Consider the following 20,736-nt stretch of genomic DNA (forward strand, 5'->3'; position numbering starts at 1 on the left):
TGCACTGTTCCATGTCTGTTGTGCATGTTTGCACTATTTTACAACTATCTATTCACACAGAGGTCTGCAGCGTCTGTTTTATGTATATAATATTTCCAGAATGATCCTGTAGTTTTGTGAATGAATGATGTCCTCTGTGTTTCTCAAAGAACCAAAAAGAAGGGGGGGGGGGTATGAGTGGTACACAACAGCCAGTGTGTGACACCCCACCCTCCTGTTCATTTCCTGTGACAGTATAATTGACTGCAGGAGGGGCATGACTAGGCTAAACAAACTCGTGGCACTAGGTCACCATGGTGCCTGAGTTTATCATTGTGATGCTTAGAATGTTCTAGAATATTCATATAGTTATTTATATTTTCATATTGAAAGTTTAAAAATTTGTCACATATAGTACTGATTTCATAATTCAGATCACAATTTCAGCCAATGGTGAAATCAGGAATCTTTATCTTATTAACATCAACAGTCATCATGAAAATATGAGTATTGTGATTTGAGTAACTAGTGATTTTAAATTAATCTGCATTTTCATCTTAGAGGTTACCCATGCAATCAGTTATTGTACTCTTGCTCCAGACACATACTGAACGATGCTCGTACATGTGATCGAGTCATCGTTAGAAGTGACATCAAGGAGGTTGGTCTAGTGGTTATGCTCTGGATTTATATTTGGGTGGTGTGTAGTTCAAAGTTTGGTTCGGACACCAGGTTTCATTGCTGAAGTTTTTGTGGTTTTCTTTAGTCCTTCAAGATAAATGCCAGGTTACTACCTTGATTACGCCATGACTGCTTCCTTCCAGATCCTTTCCAGTTCATCATTTTTCCTGCCATGCAGTGCTATGTAGTCAAGCTACTGTTTTTCCTTGGAACTCTAGCCATGGTGGAGGGGTCATACCATCTCTCGCAGAGCTCTTATCAGCTTACATCAGTGTGGGTACTACCAGTTTGGAATGTAGCATCTTGGAGTGTGGTCAGGTGTATAGTACATTGTGTTACTTGTTAGTTGGTCTCCGTAGGCAATGTTTTCCACTTGGGGAGTAGCTCTGAACGTCACCACAGCAAACGTACAGCTTCGCGTGCTCCACAACAGCATTTACCTTTCCACATGACTAAAGTTACGAGGCACTAACTGTACTGACGGTCATGTAAAATAACTAACAAGAAAAGGAATATGTTACCGATCTTTTTATTTCAGTAGGGCTCTGATTTTTTGGAGATGGCACCCAGGCCTACAGAAAATTTTGTATATGACCGCTAAAGTGTGACTTCTTGATCCCACATTTATTTATGTTATGGATCCGAATCTGCCAGTGTGATAGATGTTTGTATCTTTCGTTTCTGCATGTCATCTTACAAGCCACATCACTGCTGAACTTGTATTTGACTGACACTTCTTGTAACAGGGTTGCATAAAGCCTGGGAAACATTTTGTCATTGTTTACAAGGAGCGTTCTGTATATAATGCCTCCTATTTTTTAAAGAAAACCACAACAGATACAGAAAGCATAATAATGCAGTTAAATAGAGCAAGATTTCAGCTACTTACAGTTATTTTTCCACGTAATCACCACCATTCGTTATGCACTTTTGCCAGTGATGAACAAGAGCCTGTATGCTGCGCCTGTAAAAGTCTGTGCCAGCAGAGGCTAGCCACTTTCTTACAGCTGCAATGACAGCATCATTGTCTGGAAAATGTTGCCCATGTAGTCCATCTTTCATAGGCCCAAAGAGATGGAAGTCTGAAGGTGCTAAACTGGGGATATAAGGTGGATGTGGTAGGACAGTCCAGCCAAACTTTGCAATGTGCGCGGTGGTCGCCAAACTGGTATGGGGTCTAGCGTTATCGTGTTGCAAGCAAAAGGTTGTCTGCTTCTTTGGCCTGACTCGGGAAATGCGGGCTTTCAGCTTAGTCAGCGTCGTTTTGTAGCGTTCAGAATTGACAGTCCCTGGTCGTTATCTGCTGATTTGTACGGATGAGGCGCTGTTCATTGTGAGGAGTGGCAGCTGAGCAGGGACGCCCAGGGCGTGGCTTGTCGTGCACTTCACTTTCACCACTGTTGAAACGCGCTACCCACTGCCTCACTGTGCTGACTTCCACTGTATTGTCTACGTACACCTTTAGCAAGTATCAATGGATGTCAATGGGTACAATTTGTTTGGCAGTGAGAAATTCAATAACACATCTCTGTTTCATGCGCACTTCTATGTCAGACACCATTTTGGTAGACTGTGCTGCTGTCGCTATCTGTCGCATGACAACCAAACTAACAGTACATTGGCAGGAAGATTGAACCTTTACTACAACACCACCAACATCCATCTCAGACATTACATATTAACACAAAAAAATCGTAGGCATTATTTACAGAATGTCCATCGTAGATGAACATGGGAGTTCTGGGAAATCCTCAAGTTGTCAGAAAAACAAGTTTCAGTAAATATGTCCTTCATAGGGATGTGAAAATAACTCGGCCTGGTTCAGTTTGGGTTTGAAGAAGGGTGCCCGTTGTCTGTCTATGTCTTTTGATATAAAAAAATATTCCATTATAATGAATGCATTTTTATTACTTTTAATGTATGAGTATTTATGGAGTATTGTCAGTTAAATTCAGCTTTCATCCATATTGGACAGCTTGGATCAACACTACACTTGAAGCTCCAATTTCATACTGTGAAGTACTTATAATGTTGGCAGATTTTGATGAAATCCAGACCAAAAATGATACTATCTAACCATGTGACCCCAGACAAGTCTGTTTCTGTTCATTTATATGGTTCCTAGAATTTTGAGAGCTTGCTTTCTCTGTCATTAAGAGTTTTAAGCAACAAGCATCTGGCATATGTCAGTCAAGTAAGGTTGTTTAGAAAGGATTTTACTTGGAAGAAGCAAAATAAATTACTCAGTGTTAACTTTCCTCTTTTGTCAATGTGCTATAATGTGGATAACTTTTACCGATTAATGGTGTTGGTTTTGTAATCAGGCCCTGACTCAAAATTCTTAAAAATTGCATATCATCACTACAAGGAATTTTCAGTTCTTTGAGGTGTTGTGTATGTATGTTTTATGTGCATGCATTGGGGTGCATGGAGATGTGTGTGCAGCTTGTGTGTTCATGTGTAATAAGAATTTGTGTAAGGGAGTAAGAGTAAAAAGGATGTGATAGTAAAGAATATATGAAACATCTGGATAGTTATGTGTAACCTCAAATGTTTCAGGAGGCCTTAGCTGGAGCAGATAACATGAAAACAATGATAGCTGCAATATTTCATCAGCTTCTTGTGTTTAGCAAGTTTGCTTGCCAGCCTCCACCATATGGAAACCTGGAAACAAAGAACATCTGTCAGATGAAAGGCAGCACAGTAAGTGTGTTGTAAGAACAAGAAGTCTCAAATTGAAATGCTCTGTTCTGGGAATGTGGTTATTAAAAAATATTATTGGTGATATTGTAATAGTAAAGATAGTAATTATAATGTTCAGAGGATGGGTGCTGTTGGATGGAATGTGGCAAAGTTCTAGGTTTTCTGTAATTTATTTATTCATTGATTTATTTTTATAACAAAATGCTGAAGACTATGTTTGAACCCAAGAAAGAGAGAGTGACAGGAGGATGGATGAAATTGCATAGAAGAATTTGATAATTTGTGATCATTACCCAGTATTGCTAGGGTGAGGTGTATTTCAGGTGGGTGGGATATATTGCAAGCGTCATTAAATTGAATACATAAAAAATGTTGGTCTACAACCCTTTGGTTATCCACACATCTGTACTTTGGTCTTCCAAGTAGTCCATAGACTGTGTGCCTTGGAAGAACTAGGCTAGGTAGAATCATCATATTATAATGTACAAATTCATTATAAAGACACTGATTGGATTCAACTTTCTTAAGGTGGTATTTAATCTTTAGCTTTTAAAGGCAATTGAAAACCTTTGGGTTCCACAGAAGTAAGACGTTTCTTGAATAACTGATTATTTTTCAAGGGTGTTCTTTTCTGCAAAGTTAGTATTCATTGACTTGTTCATTTATTTATTTATGTATTTATTTATCTATTTATATCTATCTGTTGAATGTTAACTGAACATTGACAGAACTTAATGTAAATATTTTACATAATATGAATATACAGTGAAGCTTTATTGTAAGGAGAACTTAACAAAACCTCTGAATTCCTTGTCATGACGACTACTTGTAATAGTTGAAAATTGTTGAAATACATAATCTTTTAGACTAAGTTCCAACTAGATGTAGTATATTGCTATACGGCATTTAAGTTTAAACAATTAATGCAGGTGCAGCAATATTTATTCTTTTTGGTGTGTTTGCAATGAAAAGTTGGAAGAATGAGCATATTAGCTTTGCTATGTTTGTCTCTCCATCCATCTACATGTAGCAACTTGAGAACCAGTAGACAAATTTTTATCAGATTTTGTATTGGGGAGTTTTACTAAAATTTGCTAACACATTTCAGTATTAGTTAAAATCAAACATTAATGAACATTTTACATGCAGACAAATGTGTGGCTGTGCACACTTCACAAGTAACTCACTAAATATTTATCAGAAAGGTAATTATTTCCAGCAAAAATTGCAGATAAAATTAAGCTCATGTTATTATGTCCAATAAATTTTCCCTGTACATTATAAAGTTTTCAATAAAATTGATTTTATGATGTCTGCAGGCAGTGACATAGTACACCAGAATTGTTATGCCATATAGACTTGACCTATTGTATGGAGTGGTTGTCATGTGGACATAAAAATAACAAGGAATAATAATAACACTGAGTGGAGAAGTGAAAGTGTTTCCCATGATGTCATAATTTCGTTATATACATCCGTCAGCCACAGTTATTCAGTAGCAGATTAGAACAGTTCTGCTCATATGTGCTGACCACTTCTCCATCAAGGTCATGTAAATTCTCTGTTCAGCCATACCTTTTTCAGATATAGGTCTACAGACTACATGTAGCTTTCAAAGCAAACCTGCAGTTGTAGTTCATTCATTCATTCATTTTTATTTGTTCCAGAAATCCACATTTTTCAATACAGCCTCCAGATATAGAACAAGTCAAATTATTTGTATAAAAGTCAGTAATGCTATAATTTAATATTTAACAACATACACAAATTGTGTACATGTCCAACATACCATATAAAACTATATTAAAAATTTAAGACAACTTAAGTTCCCCAACAGAGTAAGCAGTTCAGTCCATTTCACATCAATCAATCAGTCAATCAATCAACCAATCCATTCTTCCTTCCTCGTCAAATCACTGTCATAGGAAAACGTTCCATACATATTAAACATACAATAGTTCAATTTCTATAATTAAAAATAAATACCCCCTTTTCACAAACATACCATCTTTAATTTAACATATATTCCTCTACAGAATAAAACGTATGTTATACCAGATATGACCTCATTACTTTTTTAACTCTTTGACTGGCGCGAAGGGTATTTAAATCCCACCCCTGTCCTGGCAGGCCCTTTAAACCTTATGTCGCTAAAATGGATGTAGTTACTTTTTTCTAAACAACTTCAACAAAAATTGTTTTTAAAAACGAAATTTTCAGGAACTAATTAAAAGACAATATTTTATGCAATAAATGCCTTTCCATACCTCTTTATTAGTTTTTCTTCACGTAATAAACATTGAAACATGAAAGTTTGCAGAGACCACACCAGAGCCTGCACACGTCACTTGTTTCTTTTCTAATCTTGTGCTTAGCACTCATGCGACACTTTCTCAGGGCACCATTCTTCTTGTTACTGGGAGGAACATGGACCATTTTGTGAATTTTCAGGCCACCCTCAAGACGAGCTACTGGCTCTTTCACTGGTGGTCTTTTCAAGGTCGAGGGCGGAGGCGTGACTGCACTCGAGTCTGACGCAATAAATTCGTCATCCACTTCGTTCCTTGAATCTTCTCCCTCTCCACACTGTTTGTTTGGTTCAGTCATTTTTCTACACAGTCCAGTATAAAATCTTTGAATTTGTAATTTCTCTTCTTGTATTTTTCGTTTGTTGTGTTCTTTTTGAATAGAACGAAACTATTCAACTGCAAAGACATGATTTGTCCATACCATGGAGTGTGAAATAGGGGCCTAGTGGACAATTATTCTTCAATTTCAGGGCGTTTGTCGATTCCTGTCATGAACACAATTCCTAAGTATGTCCAGATTTCATCTGATGTGACATAATTGTAATTGTGTTTTCGAGAGTGAGGAGCTAACTCATGTGTGTTGAAGTGCTGGTGAGCATAGCGATTGGTTTCAGTTGTGATGTGATTTACCAAGTCGTCATCCAGAAAAAATTTTAATCCATGAAAAGGGATGCATTTTATGTGTTATATCAATTTTGATCCCGAAACTATTAGCAAATGGAAATATTGGGGGTACAATGTCTCCGTACGTTCATGAGATGGGCGTGTCAGGCACCGCACTCGTGGTAGGTAAATGTTCATGATTACTGTCTTGTGGATCATTGTCTATCACTGTATTATTGTCACTATCAACTTCATCCAATTCAGGAATCATTATTTCATCGCCACTATCATCATCAGAACAAATCTCGTTCACAACATTTTCCAGCTGGTCTGTAGGAACACGAAGACACTTGCTGCAAGAAGCCATGGTGAAACTGAATGAATGTGAAATATTTTCTGACCTTTTCCTTCTCAGAGGGTTCTGACAGTAATATAGACCCCCACAAAGTTTACAAGGGTTCTTTACAAACATGCACAAAAACTATCATATATATGTCTTTGGTTGATGAGTGCCAAGAGAGCAAAGAAGGGAAGAAATTGTCAAAGCGGTAAAACACGCCAACGCCAGGGAACGGCTGGCATCGTCTGGGCGTTAAAACACGCCCGTGCCAGTCAAAGAGTTAAACTGTCTCATTTTTTCTATCTCCCTGATTTTATTTGGTATTTTATTGTATAATTTTATTCCCATGTTCAGTACTCCTTTCTTATAGGCATTTGTTCTGCAAAACTGAGCATGGAGATTTAACTTCTGGCGTGTATTGTGATTATGAACTATGTTATTTTGTTCAAACTTTTCTAAATGTAGTTTAACATGGCATACTATTCCAAATATATACATACAAGGTAGTGGAAGTAGGTTTAAATCCTTAAAGAGTTGTCTACATGATGCTAATCTACTCACACCACTAATTATTCTAACAATTTGTTTGTGCAATTTAAATATAATTTTACTTTTTGGGTCGCTACCCCAGAAAATTAAACCATACTTCAAATAAGCATGGAAGTGAGCAAAGTAAATACTCCTAATAACCTGTCGGCTTGTTACATCCCTAAGGGATTTTATCATGTAACAGACTTTATGAAGTGTTGAGCTTAAGAACATCATATGTGCTTTCCACTCCATATGTTCACCAACATGTATACCTAGAAATTTCATTTCACATTTATAGGAGATCTCCAGTTTGACAAATTTGATTTGAGGTTTTATCAAATCTCTTTCTTGTCTATTATGAAATGTCATTGCTATTGTTTTCTCAGCATTCAATATAAGATTATTTGCATTGAACCATCCATATAACTCGTTCATGACTTTATTTATCTTTTGCTGCAGGATATGTTCCTTTTCAGCTGTTACCAAAATATTTATATCATCTGCAAACAAAACTATCCTCGCCTCTTTGATATTCAAAGGCAGATCATTTCTGTATAATAAAAATAATAATGGCCCAAGCACTGAACCTTGTGGTACTCCATATTTAATTTCTCTTGGAGCCGATAAATAATTTTGCCATCACAACTTATTTCAACAACTTGCTTCTGGTACGCCAAATATGATTTAAACCATAAGTTTGCCACACCTCTCACTCCATATGTTTGCAATTTAGAAAGTAAGGTGTCATGATTTATGGCATCATACGCTTTAGTTAAATCACAAAAAATTCCGACCTGTTTTTCTTTATTCTCAGCTGATTCCTGTGTATTTGCTAGAAAAGAGTAAATTGCAGTCTCAGTCGACCTATTCATCCTAAATCCATGTTGGGCCTCTGTTAATATGGTATTTCTTGTCAAAAACGAGAGTAACCTATTCTGCATCAACTTTTCCAAGATTTTCGAGAAAGCACACAAAAAGGATATTGATCTGTAATTTTTCATATCCTTCTTGTCTCCGTTTTTATGGAGTGGTTTTACCTTTGCTATCTTAAATCTCTCTGGGAAAATACCTGCTTCTAGAGAGGCATTATAAATGTGGGCTAATGGCATTTTAACCGCTTCTATACATTTTTTAACCACATAATCCGGTATTTCATCGGTACCTGCTGAAGATTTCCCCCTAAATTTCTTCACCACTTCTAATATCTCGTTTTTTGTCACTGGACAAATAAACATGGTTTCATTACAGGTATTTATTCTCTGTGGTGTTTTACAGCACAACATTGCACTATTATTTTGACTGACAAGCTTTCCTACTATGTCTGCAAAATATAAATTAAACATTTCAGCTATATGCTGTGTATTAGCCTCTTTCCTTGTCCCGTGCTTTAGTTCTATTCCAAGGTCCCTTTGCTGGTTATTTCCTAATTCCTTATTCACTATTTGCCACATTGCTCTAGTTTTGTTTTTTGCATTAGCTATATGCCTATCATTTTCCCTCTTCTTAGCTTCCTTTAATATTTGTGCAGGGATGTTGTGGAAAAGAATTCATGACTGGCTAGGAATCACTTGTTATGATTAAAGCACTGGAAGAATGTCCCTGTTTTATACCACATGTTTTCATATTTGTAATATTAACACAATTGACAGTTCTGGTGTTATTTCCTCATTATAACGAAATTCTCTTTATAAGCCCTACTCATTCTATCATAGGTCAGCTGTATATAATGAAACAACCTTTCCAAAATGTTGCAAAGTGTTGAAGAAAGGAACATATCTGTGTACATGAAGTTAGCAGTCTTCTGGGACATCGGTTAACACAATATCTACCTGGCGTCACATCCCAGAAGACTGCCTACTTCATAGTCACCACCATGAAAACCTCATATCTTACATATCTATGTACAGTTTAAGCATGCATATTCCACCATTATAACATCTTAGTGTATTACAAAGGGTACAGTTTCAAAACCTATTGTTGCATCACAGTTAGATGTGAATTCAGAAATTTGGATTTTCGTATTTGCCAATAACTAAAGTATGAAATGTCACTGTCTGGTCTACCCATGGTCTGTAACATCTTGCTGGGCACAAAGGTTTTTATGAATTTCCAAGCCATGCTCATGAACATATATTTTACTGCATATGTGTTTGGTTGTGTTACAGGCTGACTGGATTACAATGAACTATGTACCGTTTGGTGAGAAGGCTCTTTCTATGGTAGTTAACCTTTATCAGGAAACTGCACGTGATATGTCTGTGATACAGTTCAGTATTCTGCACGATATTATTGAGGTACACCACCTATTTAGGTCGATGTATTGTAGTGCATAAATTTCTCTCTTGATCCTATGTATTGTTACAGTTAAGTATCTTTATCAAAGGAAATTGGGAATTTGGAATTAAATTAACATTTCATTGTCCTTTCTATGCTGATATTAATTTATTGTTTTAAAACATGAATACCATAAAGAAAACTGCTCATACTACATCAGATGTAAGTGAGAAAGTGTGGAAATGAATGCAGAGAAAATTAAATGTAAACTCATATCTCATCGCCAGAACATTGAACATATAAAGTTGGCTTATTAATCCATTAAACTATGGCTAAACTAAGTTTTTTTTTTTTTGTTCTTTCATATCTTTTTCATTTTCCTTCCTTTCTTGCATGATTACATATTTTTCCTAATAGTCCATTAAAGTATTTTGTCATCATTTGGGATTAATGCTTTCACATTTGCTATAGGAATGTCCTCTCAGATTAATTCCTGGAGGCGTGGAATGAAACAATTATATTTGCACTAAAAATATAAATATAAAGGCAGGCTATTTGCATTCTATTATTGTGTTCTTTTTCTGTATTTTACAATTTTAATTTACTAGAAGCAAATTTGAATTAACTTTAACTGAATATTATCTGGAACAGAGAAATTTTCTGTTGTGTGAGGTTTGTGTTTAAGACATGTTCCATTGTATACATATTTTACTGTTTCTGGAAATAATGTCTGTAATAAATATAAAGTTTTCGCTGTGTGTATTGGAATAAAACTACAGGTAAGAGTTCGTTATGAAATTATAGAAACGTACTTCTGAGATATGATTAAGTGTTGAGATAAGTGCATAGATCATACAAGGTTGGACAAATAAGTTTCAAGACTCATTTTTAATTTTGCACTAGACGATCTGTCAGTGCTGTTACTTGGAATATTTGGTGACACAACATTAGTATTCTCACATGAGAATTCTGGATAAGCTGCATTCAGTATTTGTTAAACAGTGGCTTAGATCACCACGTGTTATCAACGTTTTCCAGATGTGAAAATGTAGCATACAGTGGAACAGAGAGTGAATGTGAATGTTTGTGTTAAGCTGCAGAAATCACAAAATGAACCATCAGAAATGTCAAAAAACACTTTATGGTGAATCCCCAGGCCAAAGAAGCCATGGATGTCAAAGTACAAGATCAAAACAATGTTGATCTGCTTTTTTGGACATCAGGGGTATCATCCACCTGAAGAGACGACTGGTAATGAGACATTCTACAGAATGTTGAAAAGACTTATTGATGTGTGGTATTATTAATGTATCAGTCAACACAACAATTATATAATAAACAAATCAATATTACTGTATTAGTATTCATTATTGTGTTGAAGTATTGCTACATGTTTTGACCCTGTCGGGTCATCATGAGGCAATCATTAAATGAATCTGTTACTTGTAAGATTTGAGGCTTTCACGGCAGTGACTATGAAGAAAGCAGTCTTCTGGGATTTGGCACCGTGTATATGTGGTGTTAACCGACGTTTCGGAGGAACGTATCGCCCCCATCTTCAGGGTTGAAGAAGTATAAGTAAATCTGCAAGCGACAACACCATGAGACACGGTCAAGCAGACTGCTTCTTCACAATGACAATGCACCAGCACATTTTTCACTTCAAGTGTTGTAGTTTCTAGCAGGAAAAGGCATCTCCGCCGTGGCTCATCTATTGTACTCTGCCTCCTTAGCTCAAAATGACTTCTGGCTGTTTCCAGAACTCAAGAGTGTGCTGAAAAGAAAGCGTTTCTTGGATGTTGAGGAGATTAAATTATCTGTGAAAATAATTTTGACAGACAGTCCTGTTCAGAATTTTAAAAATTGTTTTAACAAAGGCTGAAGTGCTTGCAACATTGTAAAGAAATTGGGGGAGATTACTTTGAAAAATTCTAGGTTGCTAATATCTACAGCTCTTAAATTTTAAAAAAATTAGTCTCAGAATTTATTTGTCCAACCTTATGTGTGGCACAGGACCAGAAAATTCAACTTTTGTCGCAGGCTTCCTGGATAAGAGTTCCAGTACCTGTAATAACTTGATTCATTGTGACTGATTTTCCTTGTAATGTACAAACTGATGAACTGCATTCTATGTTACATCATTTATAGGATAGTGCCATCTTGACAGGTTTGCTGAATTGCTAGAATAACATTACTATTGTCAGAAATGTCCTGAACATAATATTCATCACAGATTTCCGCTGTTTTCCAAATTTATTAGTCTGATAGCTGTTATAATGTTCCTTTGTCATATATTTGCATGCTGAAGTTGGGAGAGAGTATAAAATGGCATAATCTCAATTCACCTATATGTACATGCAGGTGCGCTCACAAACACACACACATCTCTTCAGGAAATGAACAGTATTGCATGTGTAATTTCAAAGGTGAATCCTAATCGTTGGGACTGAAAAGGTATAGTTGTAGAAGCTGCATTGGTGATTTACAGGCACTTCATGTCCCTCTGTCAATGAAGTATGGCTGTCCATCACCTGGTACCTGGAAGTTAGCTGTTACAAGTCTGTTGACTGTACTTCACACGGGCCTGCCACTTGCTCGTAAGCACCCTCAACCTTTCCAGCAAATGTGGTCTCAACTGGCCAACACCCTTGACCAGTTCCTTTTCCCCACCAGGTATGTTAAGAAACAAATGTAATTCGTATCATAGTGTATGTAGGAATTTAATTATCTTTCCAATATCATGCTCATAACTCTGCATTGTTTTCCCGTTTTAACTTTTACATAAATACTCTGAAATTTGCGTATGATGATTGAAACAGACCGATAATCTTCCTACTGTGTACAGAATACCATACATTTTTTTACAACTTGTACTTGTGTATGTGTATGATACCCCTTCGTCTCACAGTTATATTATTTTCCTTGGTTTGATGTTCCTTGTTTTAAGGATTTACTCACATCTTATGAATGAAAATTTGATTTCTGTGTATGTTTCAGACCTCACTATAGTGTTGAAGGGAAATTTTTGGCATCTTTGAATGTAACTCCATCATGGCTTGCAAGCATTGTTGAAGGTCATCATTTGCATTGTATGCTCTAGTAACTATTACGTTGCATGAACATTGCCTGTACTGAGTCGTACTGTGCGTGGGATGTTATTTGGAAGTACATATTACACCTTTTGTTTGTGCATTCAGTGTATCTCTGTTAATTTTAGTTTTGTGGAAGTTACTTTATGGCCATGGCATTGAAGAGGAAGAAGCTCACTGTATGTGAGGAAATCAGAATTATTGAAGACATGGAGAAAAATCCAGCCATATTGCAAGTTGATGCAGCAAACTATATTTGGCTGCCTCCATTATCATTAAGTAACGTATTGTTACAAAGAGCCTCAGTTCTTAAAATGGAAGGCAAGTATGTTGCACAAGCAAAAGAAGGGAGGATCTTAGGCTTTACTGCATAAGGAACTTATCAATTTCCTCATACAGTGGTTCCAGCAGTAGAGGTCAAAATATTCTGATTAATATACCGATGTTGTGGAAAAGGTCACTGAAATAGCCCTGAGGCTGAAAATTTTAAAGCCTGAAATAGCTTTGTTAATCAATTTAAAAATACCTTGCTGTCTTTTTATAAGAATGGGTGTGGATACAGTGGAAGTGTTAATGAGGACACTGTAGGACATAGGAAGGAATTCCTACCTGGTCTTCTGCAAAGTTATAAAGCTAAGAAATATGTTTAATGGTGTTGAAAGAGGATTTTTTTATAGTCTGCTTCACAGCAGAACATTAAATATGAAAGGTGAGCCATGCTATGGTGGCAAAAATAGAAGGAAGTTCTCACCTGTTGTTTGTTGCAGTTTGATGGCATTGGAAAATTATAGCCATTGGCCAAAGGAAAATATGGAAAATTAATATGTTTCAGAAACAGTTTCACAGAAGTATAATAGCATCAGTGGTAACAAAGCATCGATTATGTTGAAGATATTTATCTATTTTCTGAAAGGATTCTGTACAAGAATTGAGTGTGCTAAGAGGAAAGGCTTGCTGTTTTTGGAAAATTTTATAGTTCATCCACCAAACAAACCATTTTTTTAGGACTGTGGGAATTGTTTTCCTGTTAATTGCACCAGTGTGTTGCAGCTTCTTGACCTTGGAACCATCAGTTTGCATGAAGGTAAATTCCATGAAAGCATTGATGCAGAAGACTGTAGCTGGAAGGAAAGGAGAGCTGAAGTTAAATGTCTTGAGGCTCTCCACCTAGTAATAGCAGCATGAAAGTTAGTACATTTTGATGCAACTGCATATTGCTTCAGTAATGCTGGGTTTGGTGTCACGAGTCACAATCTTGTGACACAACACCCAAAAGTCAGGATCTGGGAATCAGAGGAATGTCATAGATGCTTTCATTACTAGGTAACATATTGTGAGATGATAGTGACTAGACATGGGGTATGGATCAGTAATTGATTTACTGAATGCTTATAACTACAAACTACAAGGAACTGACAGTTTTGTGTATCTACACACTTGACAGTACTGCAGCACACACACTGTGTTCTGTGTCTTCACCAGGCATTGCTAGGTCATGGATTCCAATCATGTAAATTGATTTTCTTGTGTTGTTCATGTTCTTACTGGCTGGCTACCATCTCACAGCTAACACATGACTTCTAGTCATGGCTTACTAACTTTTCCCAATGACCTTGGCCATATAACCTTAGCATATACTGCATAGAAAACACTGCTTCCAACTGTTCCTGCATGGTTGCATTCATATCCGTTACTATGGACATGTCTTTATTGGGCAGTTGCATAGCAGTAGCTGTCTCTTCTGGCTCCACTGTTCCACTCTTCAGATGTCATGTCACATTATGTTAAAATACATATCACTAGGAATGAATACATGGACAACAGTGGGGGAACTGTTGGAGGTGGTGTTTCATTCTTGATCTGCAACAATCTGATGTACCAGAGCCAGTGAAAGAGAACAGCAGAACACATAAAGAAGTCCTGATTATGTGAGCATGCAGCCCAGCAATGAGTCCATAACTACATAATGGTTGTGAATACTTGAAAAGTGTTGTCATTTTTAAATAAGATAGTTTGGGATAGGTTAGGTCATTCTTGAGTCCAGGCCCCACAGGTCTTACAACTGTATTTTTCTGTCTCACAGCTCAAAATAAGATAATTCTGGCATGCTTCTTTATATAACCTTGTAATGTACCACCTAGGCAACATTTTTTCAGTGATACCTTGACTGCTTTGGCTGTCTGGGATGTGTGCTTCTGTTGTCTGGTAAATGGGTGTATGTGATATTTCTGCAGCTCCCGGACTCAGAAGTTTATGGATTTTTGATGTCCTGTCACAATATTTTAGAAGGACCAAGTAAATGTAATTGAACTAAAACCTTTCTCTTTCATAGGAAGATCTTTGCCTGGTTCTTGTATATGTAGACCCTCGTAAATATTTTAATGAATTTTCACATTCCATAGAAGGTGGGGAATTTCTTGACTGAGTGGTTATTATCTACTGGAAAAGGACTGTGGCATGGAAAACGTTTGTTGTACATGTACTGATGACTTTCAACAATTTGGTTATAGCTGTCCTCCTAAAGATCGTTGCCCAGAGGAAGTACAGGCAGACGAGGCAGTAGATTGCCAGGTGATTGAGCTGTTACGGGATGAAGTACTGCCACATTCTCATGCCATACCAAGAGAATTTGTTCTGAAAGTAGTGGTGCTACTCAATAAGGGTTCAATTCACTCTGCCAGTAACTCCACAAATGGTAAGTTTTGTATAACCTTTAAGTGATGCTATTTAACTGCCAGCATACTATATGATGACCTGGTTTTTTAAATGCCCTTAAATACCCAAAGTTGAGTGGTTTAGAAGATAAATAGTATTTATAGCATTTTTGAAGTTCCAGATAAAATCTGAATTGTTGAGAATTAATTAATTTAGTTATATTCATTGAGTTTTGAAATAAACAGTATGTGTAAACAAACATAATTTATTTTTTTAGAATGAGTTTCATTATTTTCACATGTTCACTTCAGTCTGATTTTATATTTATCCCTGAAAAGTGCCACAAACTTTAGTGACAGCTGTACATTGAATGCTATGAATTATGATCACCCACACACGGTAGTGTAGTTGGTTGAGGCACTGCACTGCAAGCCAGAAAGTTGTGGGTACAATTCCTGATGAGGTAATTGGATTTTTTTTTTCAATTAACCTAATCCAAAGAGCTGGGATAGCGTAGTGGACATAGTGACTGACTACGGGCTTGATGACCAAGGGGTCGGACTTTGAGTCGCGGTGGGAGCAAGAATTTTCACTTTTCTGTGTCACTCCTATCCAGTGGTTGGGGGGGTCTTTTCCCAGGGAGAGTAAAGCAGCAGAGTGTGAAGATGACCACTCACCTTGAGCTAGTACGAAGGTCAAGAAGATATGGCTCTATACATCCACTCTCCCATATGCCTTCATTGGTGTAGTGCTGCTTAATTAGTCAAGTGCAGGGACAGCTTTTCCCTTTCCCCCCCTCCCCTCGGCACTACAGCCCCAGTGGGCCTAGGCCTACCTCCATGAACTTCTCCGTTCATTTCGATTTTTCTAGATCTTAGACATTCGGTAGGACTCCTTGAGCAGGTGATCAGTTCATCGCAAGGCCTCTGCCTGTACACAAACACAGAAAAATGCACACAAACATTCATGCCCTGAGTGGGATTCAAACCCACAATCCCGGCTTCCGAGCGAGCGAAGACAGTGCATGCCTTAGACCACTCGGCTACTGTGACCGGCTCAGCTTTTCCTTTACCTAACCTAATTCTTCTATCCACACTGTGGCCCTGGGGTCAACTCAGCCTCTGATGGAAATGAGTAGTAGGAATCTTCCTGCAAAGAAGGCAGTTTGTAGGGCGTGATGTTTGTGTCTTCATACTACTCTTTTCGATTTCTTGCAAAATGAATGGACCCACACACAGGATAGAAAATAGTGGGCAATTAACTCATCCTTTGAGGTGTGGCAGCCCTTTTCCATCTCTATCAGAAAGAGGAAGCCCTGCTAATGTGCCTTTGGACTGGATACAATGATCTGATGCATGGGCATTTGTGACGTGGTGAGCCATTTTCTCTTTATGCACTGGTCTACTCCTTACCATCTCATCTGCTTGTGGAGTGCCTATATTATAATGAAGATAATGGAGATGATTGCTGTAGCATGTCTGTAAATTTGTGGTCTTCCATAATGGTATAGGCGCTGCCAAGTCAGTTCAGTATCGCAGAATTTTTCATCTTTGTAATTGATCTTGTGTGATTTTAACATCTGTTGTTTTAGAGCCTCATTTACAGGAAGTATATATTCACTTACCCACCCACTCACTCACTCATCGAAACTTATGAAAAGCAGCAAATAAGAGAAAGGGTGCATAATATCTGTTAATTTTATTTATTCGCAGATGGGGAGAGTGAACAGAAACTGCGTGAGGAATTTGCCAAAACATGCTTTGAAACATTGCTGCAGTTCTCCTTACTGGATGGCCTTGATTCTGGTGAAGTGCGTGGCCTGGAAGGTGGACTAGCAGGTCGGTTAGCTGTTACTGCCTTGCTGCATCGGTTTCAGGAAGTGCTACACCAGTATGTAGAAGATGAACGTCGAAGTGGCAAGTGTCCACTTCCAAGGTATTGTCCACATAAATTTTTTTTTATATGTAAACCTATTCTCAGTTATGCCAATACGAAATTGCCAAACTAAAACAAATACATTGAACAGATTCAGAAATACGTGCACAGTTCCAGCTTTTTTGCTGTTACTGCCTTCTGATTTTCAGTTTGTGTCATCTAAACACAAACGCCGACAAACAGCGGTCGCTCGGTCGGTATAGTTCGCTTGCGAACTAAAATCATGGAGTTTGTTTGTTATGTAAAGTAGTACTGCTATTGTTCTGATATTTGTATGATATTTGACATTATGTGACATTTGTGCAGAGACCTCCAATATAAAATTTGATCAAAATCAGGGGAGTGGTTTTTGAGTTATGAGATTATACACCAACAAAATTTCTTTTGAAGGCACTAAGACTTACTTATTGTAGATCATTCAGCTGCATGGTAGACGATTGTTAGAGCAGTTTATGATCTCTCCTTGATTCTTGACTTGTGTTTCAACATGAGAAAGGTTTGAATTGGAGTGGGGAGTTATTGGCAAAGAGAGTATAGTAAATGCAGCACTTCGTTATAAATGGTATCACTTCATGTTGTTATTATGCAGAGATATGTGTTGTTGGAGCATGATGCTATAAGCCTTGAGCTGTTGAACAGTGAAAATTCTATGACAGTATTGCAGATAGATTTTTACAGTAGATCTTTAAATTCCATAGCAGTACATATACTAGGTGGTTCAAATATGACCGGGGCTGATTTTTTTGTAAACAAGCCGCACTGCGCAACAGCTGTGCGACTTTGAGAGATTGTAGCCACAACCTCCACTCTCCCTCCTGTTAGGGTTAGAACCTGTTCAGTGCTGTCTGGGAGTTGCTAGAGGGATGAGCGTACAGAAGGTACCGCGGAGCGTGGAACAACGCATTGTGATCAAATTCCTCGTTGGAATTCACCACAGACTCCAACAACAGTATGGGGAAGAGTGTCTCTCACAGACCCATGTGTTTGAGTGGTGTAAGTGCTTCAGAGAGGGCAGAGAGCGCGTGGAGAATGAACCACACGATCGTCGGCCGCGAACATCCGTCACCAAGCCAAACATTGATCGTGCAGACACACTTATTCGTGAGAATAGGCGCATCACTATTAAGGAACTTGGCGCAATGCTGTCCATCAGTGTTGGTAGTGTAGAAGACATCGTGAAATATCACCTGCACTATCGCAAGGTGAATGCACGGTGGGTACCACGCACTTTGATGGACGTGAACAAAATGGTGCACATGCAAGTTGCCAGTTGTCTCCTACAGCAGTTTGAAGACGAAGGTGATGCATTGTTGAAGTCTGTAGTGACCACCGATGAAACGTGGGTGCACTACTTAATTCCCGAGTCCCAGCAATCATCACGTGAGTGGCGGCTTACCAGTTCTCCCAAACCCAAGAGAGTACGGAGGAGCCAAAAGGAGGAAAAGTGATGGCAATGTTCTTCTGGGACTGGCAGGGGGATATCCATGTAGACTTTCTGACAGATGCCAGAACAGTCAATGCAGCTTATTACTCAGACCTCCTGGCAACAGACATGAAGGAAAAGATCCGATCCAAGCGAAAGAGAGGTGGAAAGCGGGTGGCCCTCCTTCAAGACAATGCACACCCCCATACGGCCAAAACAACAATGGAAACCTTCCAGAAATTGAAATGGAACCTTCTGACACATCCGCCGTACAGTCCCGATATGGCACCAAGTGATGCGGTTTGTGGACAACGACACCGTCATCCGGAATGTTTGGGAGTGGATACGCCGCCAACCACAAGACTTTTTTGAAAAGGGCATCAGGATGCTTCCAGAACATTGGAAAAAATGTGTTGACTCCAGGGGGTAGTACGTTGAAGACTGACATGTGCAAGTAAGTGTTTGGCAATTTTGGTTTAAAAAAAAAATCAGTCCTGGTCATATTTGAACCACCTTGTACTACCATCAGTTTCCTGGGAAGGCTACAGCATGGTATGTGTAGTAGAGCCTGATTTATGATGTTAAAGCTCCACAGCACTAGATTATCTGCAGGAAGAACAGTTCACTTTGTATAGTTTTTGTTTTGTCATTTCATAGGTACAGATTATCAGAGATATCGTTTGTGTTGAAAGCTGTTGCCACATTGGTAATATCACTGAAGAAGGCTCCTCCAGAAAAAGGTAAAATCAGAATAAGTAGTTTCATTTAACAGTTTGGAATTGTAGATGGAGTATTATTGTCATTCAGCAATAGATAATCCTGGTTCAGTAATACCTTAGTCAGAATAATGATTATTCTTATACTGTTAAAATTCTTTGTTTTCTAGCCCTTAGGTCTTCATAGCCTGTACCTACTGTACAGTTTTGGCTTTTGAGATTTAGCTTTGTCATGTGGTAGCGTACTTGGTTGAGGCACTATGCTACAAGCCGGAAGGTCGCAGGTTCAAGTCCCAATGAGGTCATTGGATTTTTTTCAATTGACCTTATCCATCCAACCGCACTATGGCCCTGGGGTTGACTCAGCCTCTAACAAAAAATGAGTACCAGGAATTAATTACATAATTTTCGTGGGGAGTAAAGGGCGGCCAGTGCGTAAGGCTGACAACCTTACCGCCATCTTTGAGCTGATTGTCTAGATCAGCGATGACCAACTGGCAGCCCACGGGCCGTATCTGGCCCGCGACTTGATTTACTCCGGCCCCCTGCCAAGTCTCAGGTTTATTTTCAAAAATCTTAACTTCACAGCTGTATTGGCATAGAATTCAGTTTTTAATAGGACGTTTCATTAGCTTACAGCATTTTGTAGTTGACTGTATATGTTCTTACTGAGTTGGACAGTTCAAACTGTATTCTAATAACTATGTTCATGTCATGGAAATTCCAAGTCCCCCAACCCTACTTCTGTAGGGAGATGACGCTGAAGGGAAGACTGTAGTGGTGAAGGATTTATGACACCTTCAAAATAATAACCATTCCCAGCTTGCTCGCAGGGATGGGATGTTTACTGTTTCTCTCGGCATCCTGGCCTTTGTTAAGTGCCAGTTTTAGCAGAAATGTCTCCCAGTTAGTGCGATTTTAGAAAGTGAAGTGTGATTACAGAGTGTGAGTGTAGAACTGTTTTTCAATTAAAATTGTGTTTGAAGTTATTGTGAGTGATACAGCATGTCAAATAGTAAATTGAGAAAAGTTGATAGCGAAAATAGGGCGTTCAAATCTGAGTGGGAACATGACTATTTTTTTATTATTAAATAAAGACCACAAGCCACAGTGTCTAGTAGGTTTTCAAGTGCTAGCAGTTTTAAAGGAGTACAACCTAAAGAGGCATTACGTGACAAATCATAAACAGAAGTTCGGAAAACACTCTTGTGAATCAAGGAAAGTAGTCTGCGATCAGTTAAAGAAAAAACTTTTCCAGCAGAAATCTCTTTTTACCAATGAAACAAAACAACAAGAAGAAGCTTTGCTGGCTTCTTATTTCGTGACATATGAATTAATGAAAGCTAAAAAAGCGTTAAGTGATGGTGAATTAATTAAGAACTGTGCGATAAAGATGGCAGAAGCTTTCAATGAAAATAAGGTAGGAAACAAATTTCAAACAGTGCCCCTTTCAAAACAGACTGTTACTAGGAGGCTGGAAGATATTAGCAACCAGATA

General features: G+C 38.1%; 1 protein-coding gene across 1 annotated transcript in view; it reads left to right on the forward strand.

Annotated features, from left to right (window-relative positions):
* Window positions 1-20,736, forward strand: part of LOC111868425 (protein MON2 homolog) — a 91,766-nt gene that overhangs the window by 57,327 nt on the left and 13,703 nt on the right. The window contains exons 23-28 of the mRNA XM_023859040.2: window positions 3,220-3,363; window positions 9,312-9,440; window positions 11,909-12,093; window positions 15,020-15,204; window positions 16,877-17,099; window positions 19,180-19,262. Coding sequence (XP_023714808.1) covers window positions 3,220-3,363; window positions 9,312-9,440; window positions 11,909-12,093; window positions 15,020-15,204; window positions 16,877-17,099; window positions 19,180-19,262 — 949 coding nt within the window. The remainder of the gene's footprint in view (window positions 1-3,219; window positions 3,364-9,311; window positions 9,441-11,908; window positions 12,094-15,019; window positions 15,205-16,876; window positions 17,100-19,179; window positions 19,263-20,736) is intronic.

This window comes from Cryptotermes secundus, unplaced genomic scaffold, assembly GCF_002891405.2.
Source record: "Cryptotermes secundus unplaced genomic scaffold, Csec_1.0 scaffold166, whole genome shotgun sequence".
In the NCBI taxonomy this organism is placed as follows: Eukaryota; Metazoa; Arthropoda; class Insecta; order Blattodea; family Kalotermitidae; genus Cryptotermes; species Cryptotermes secundus.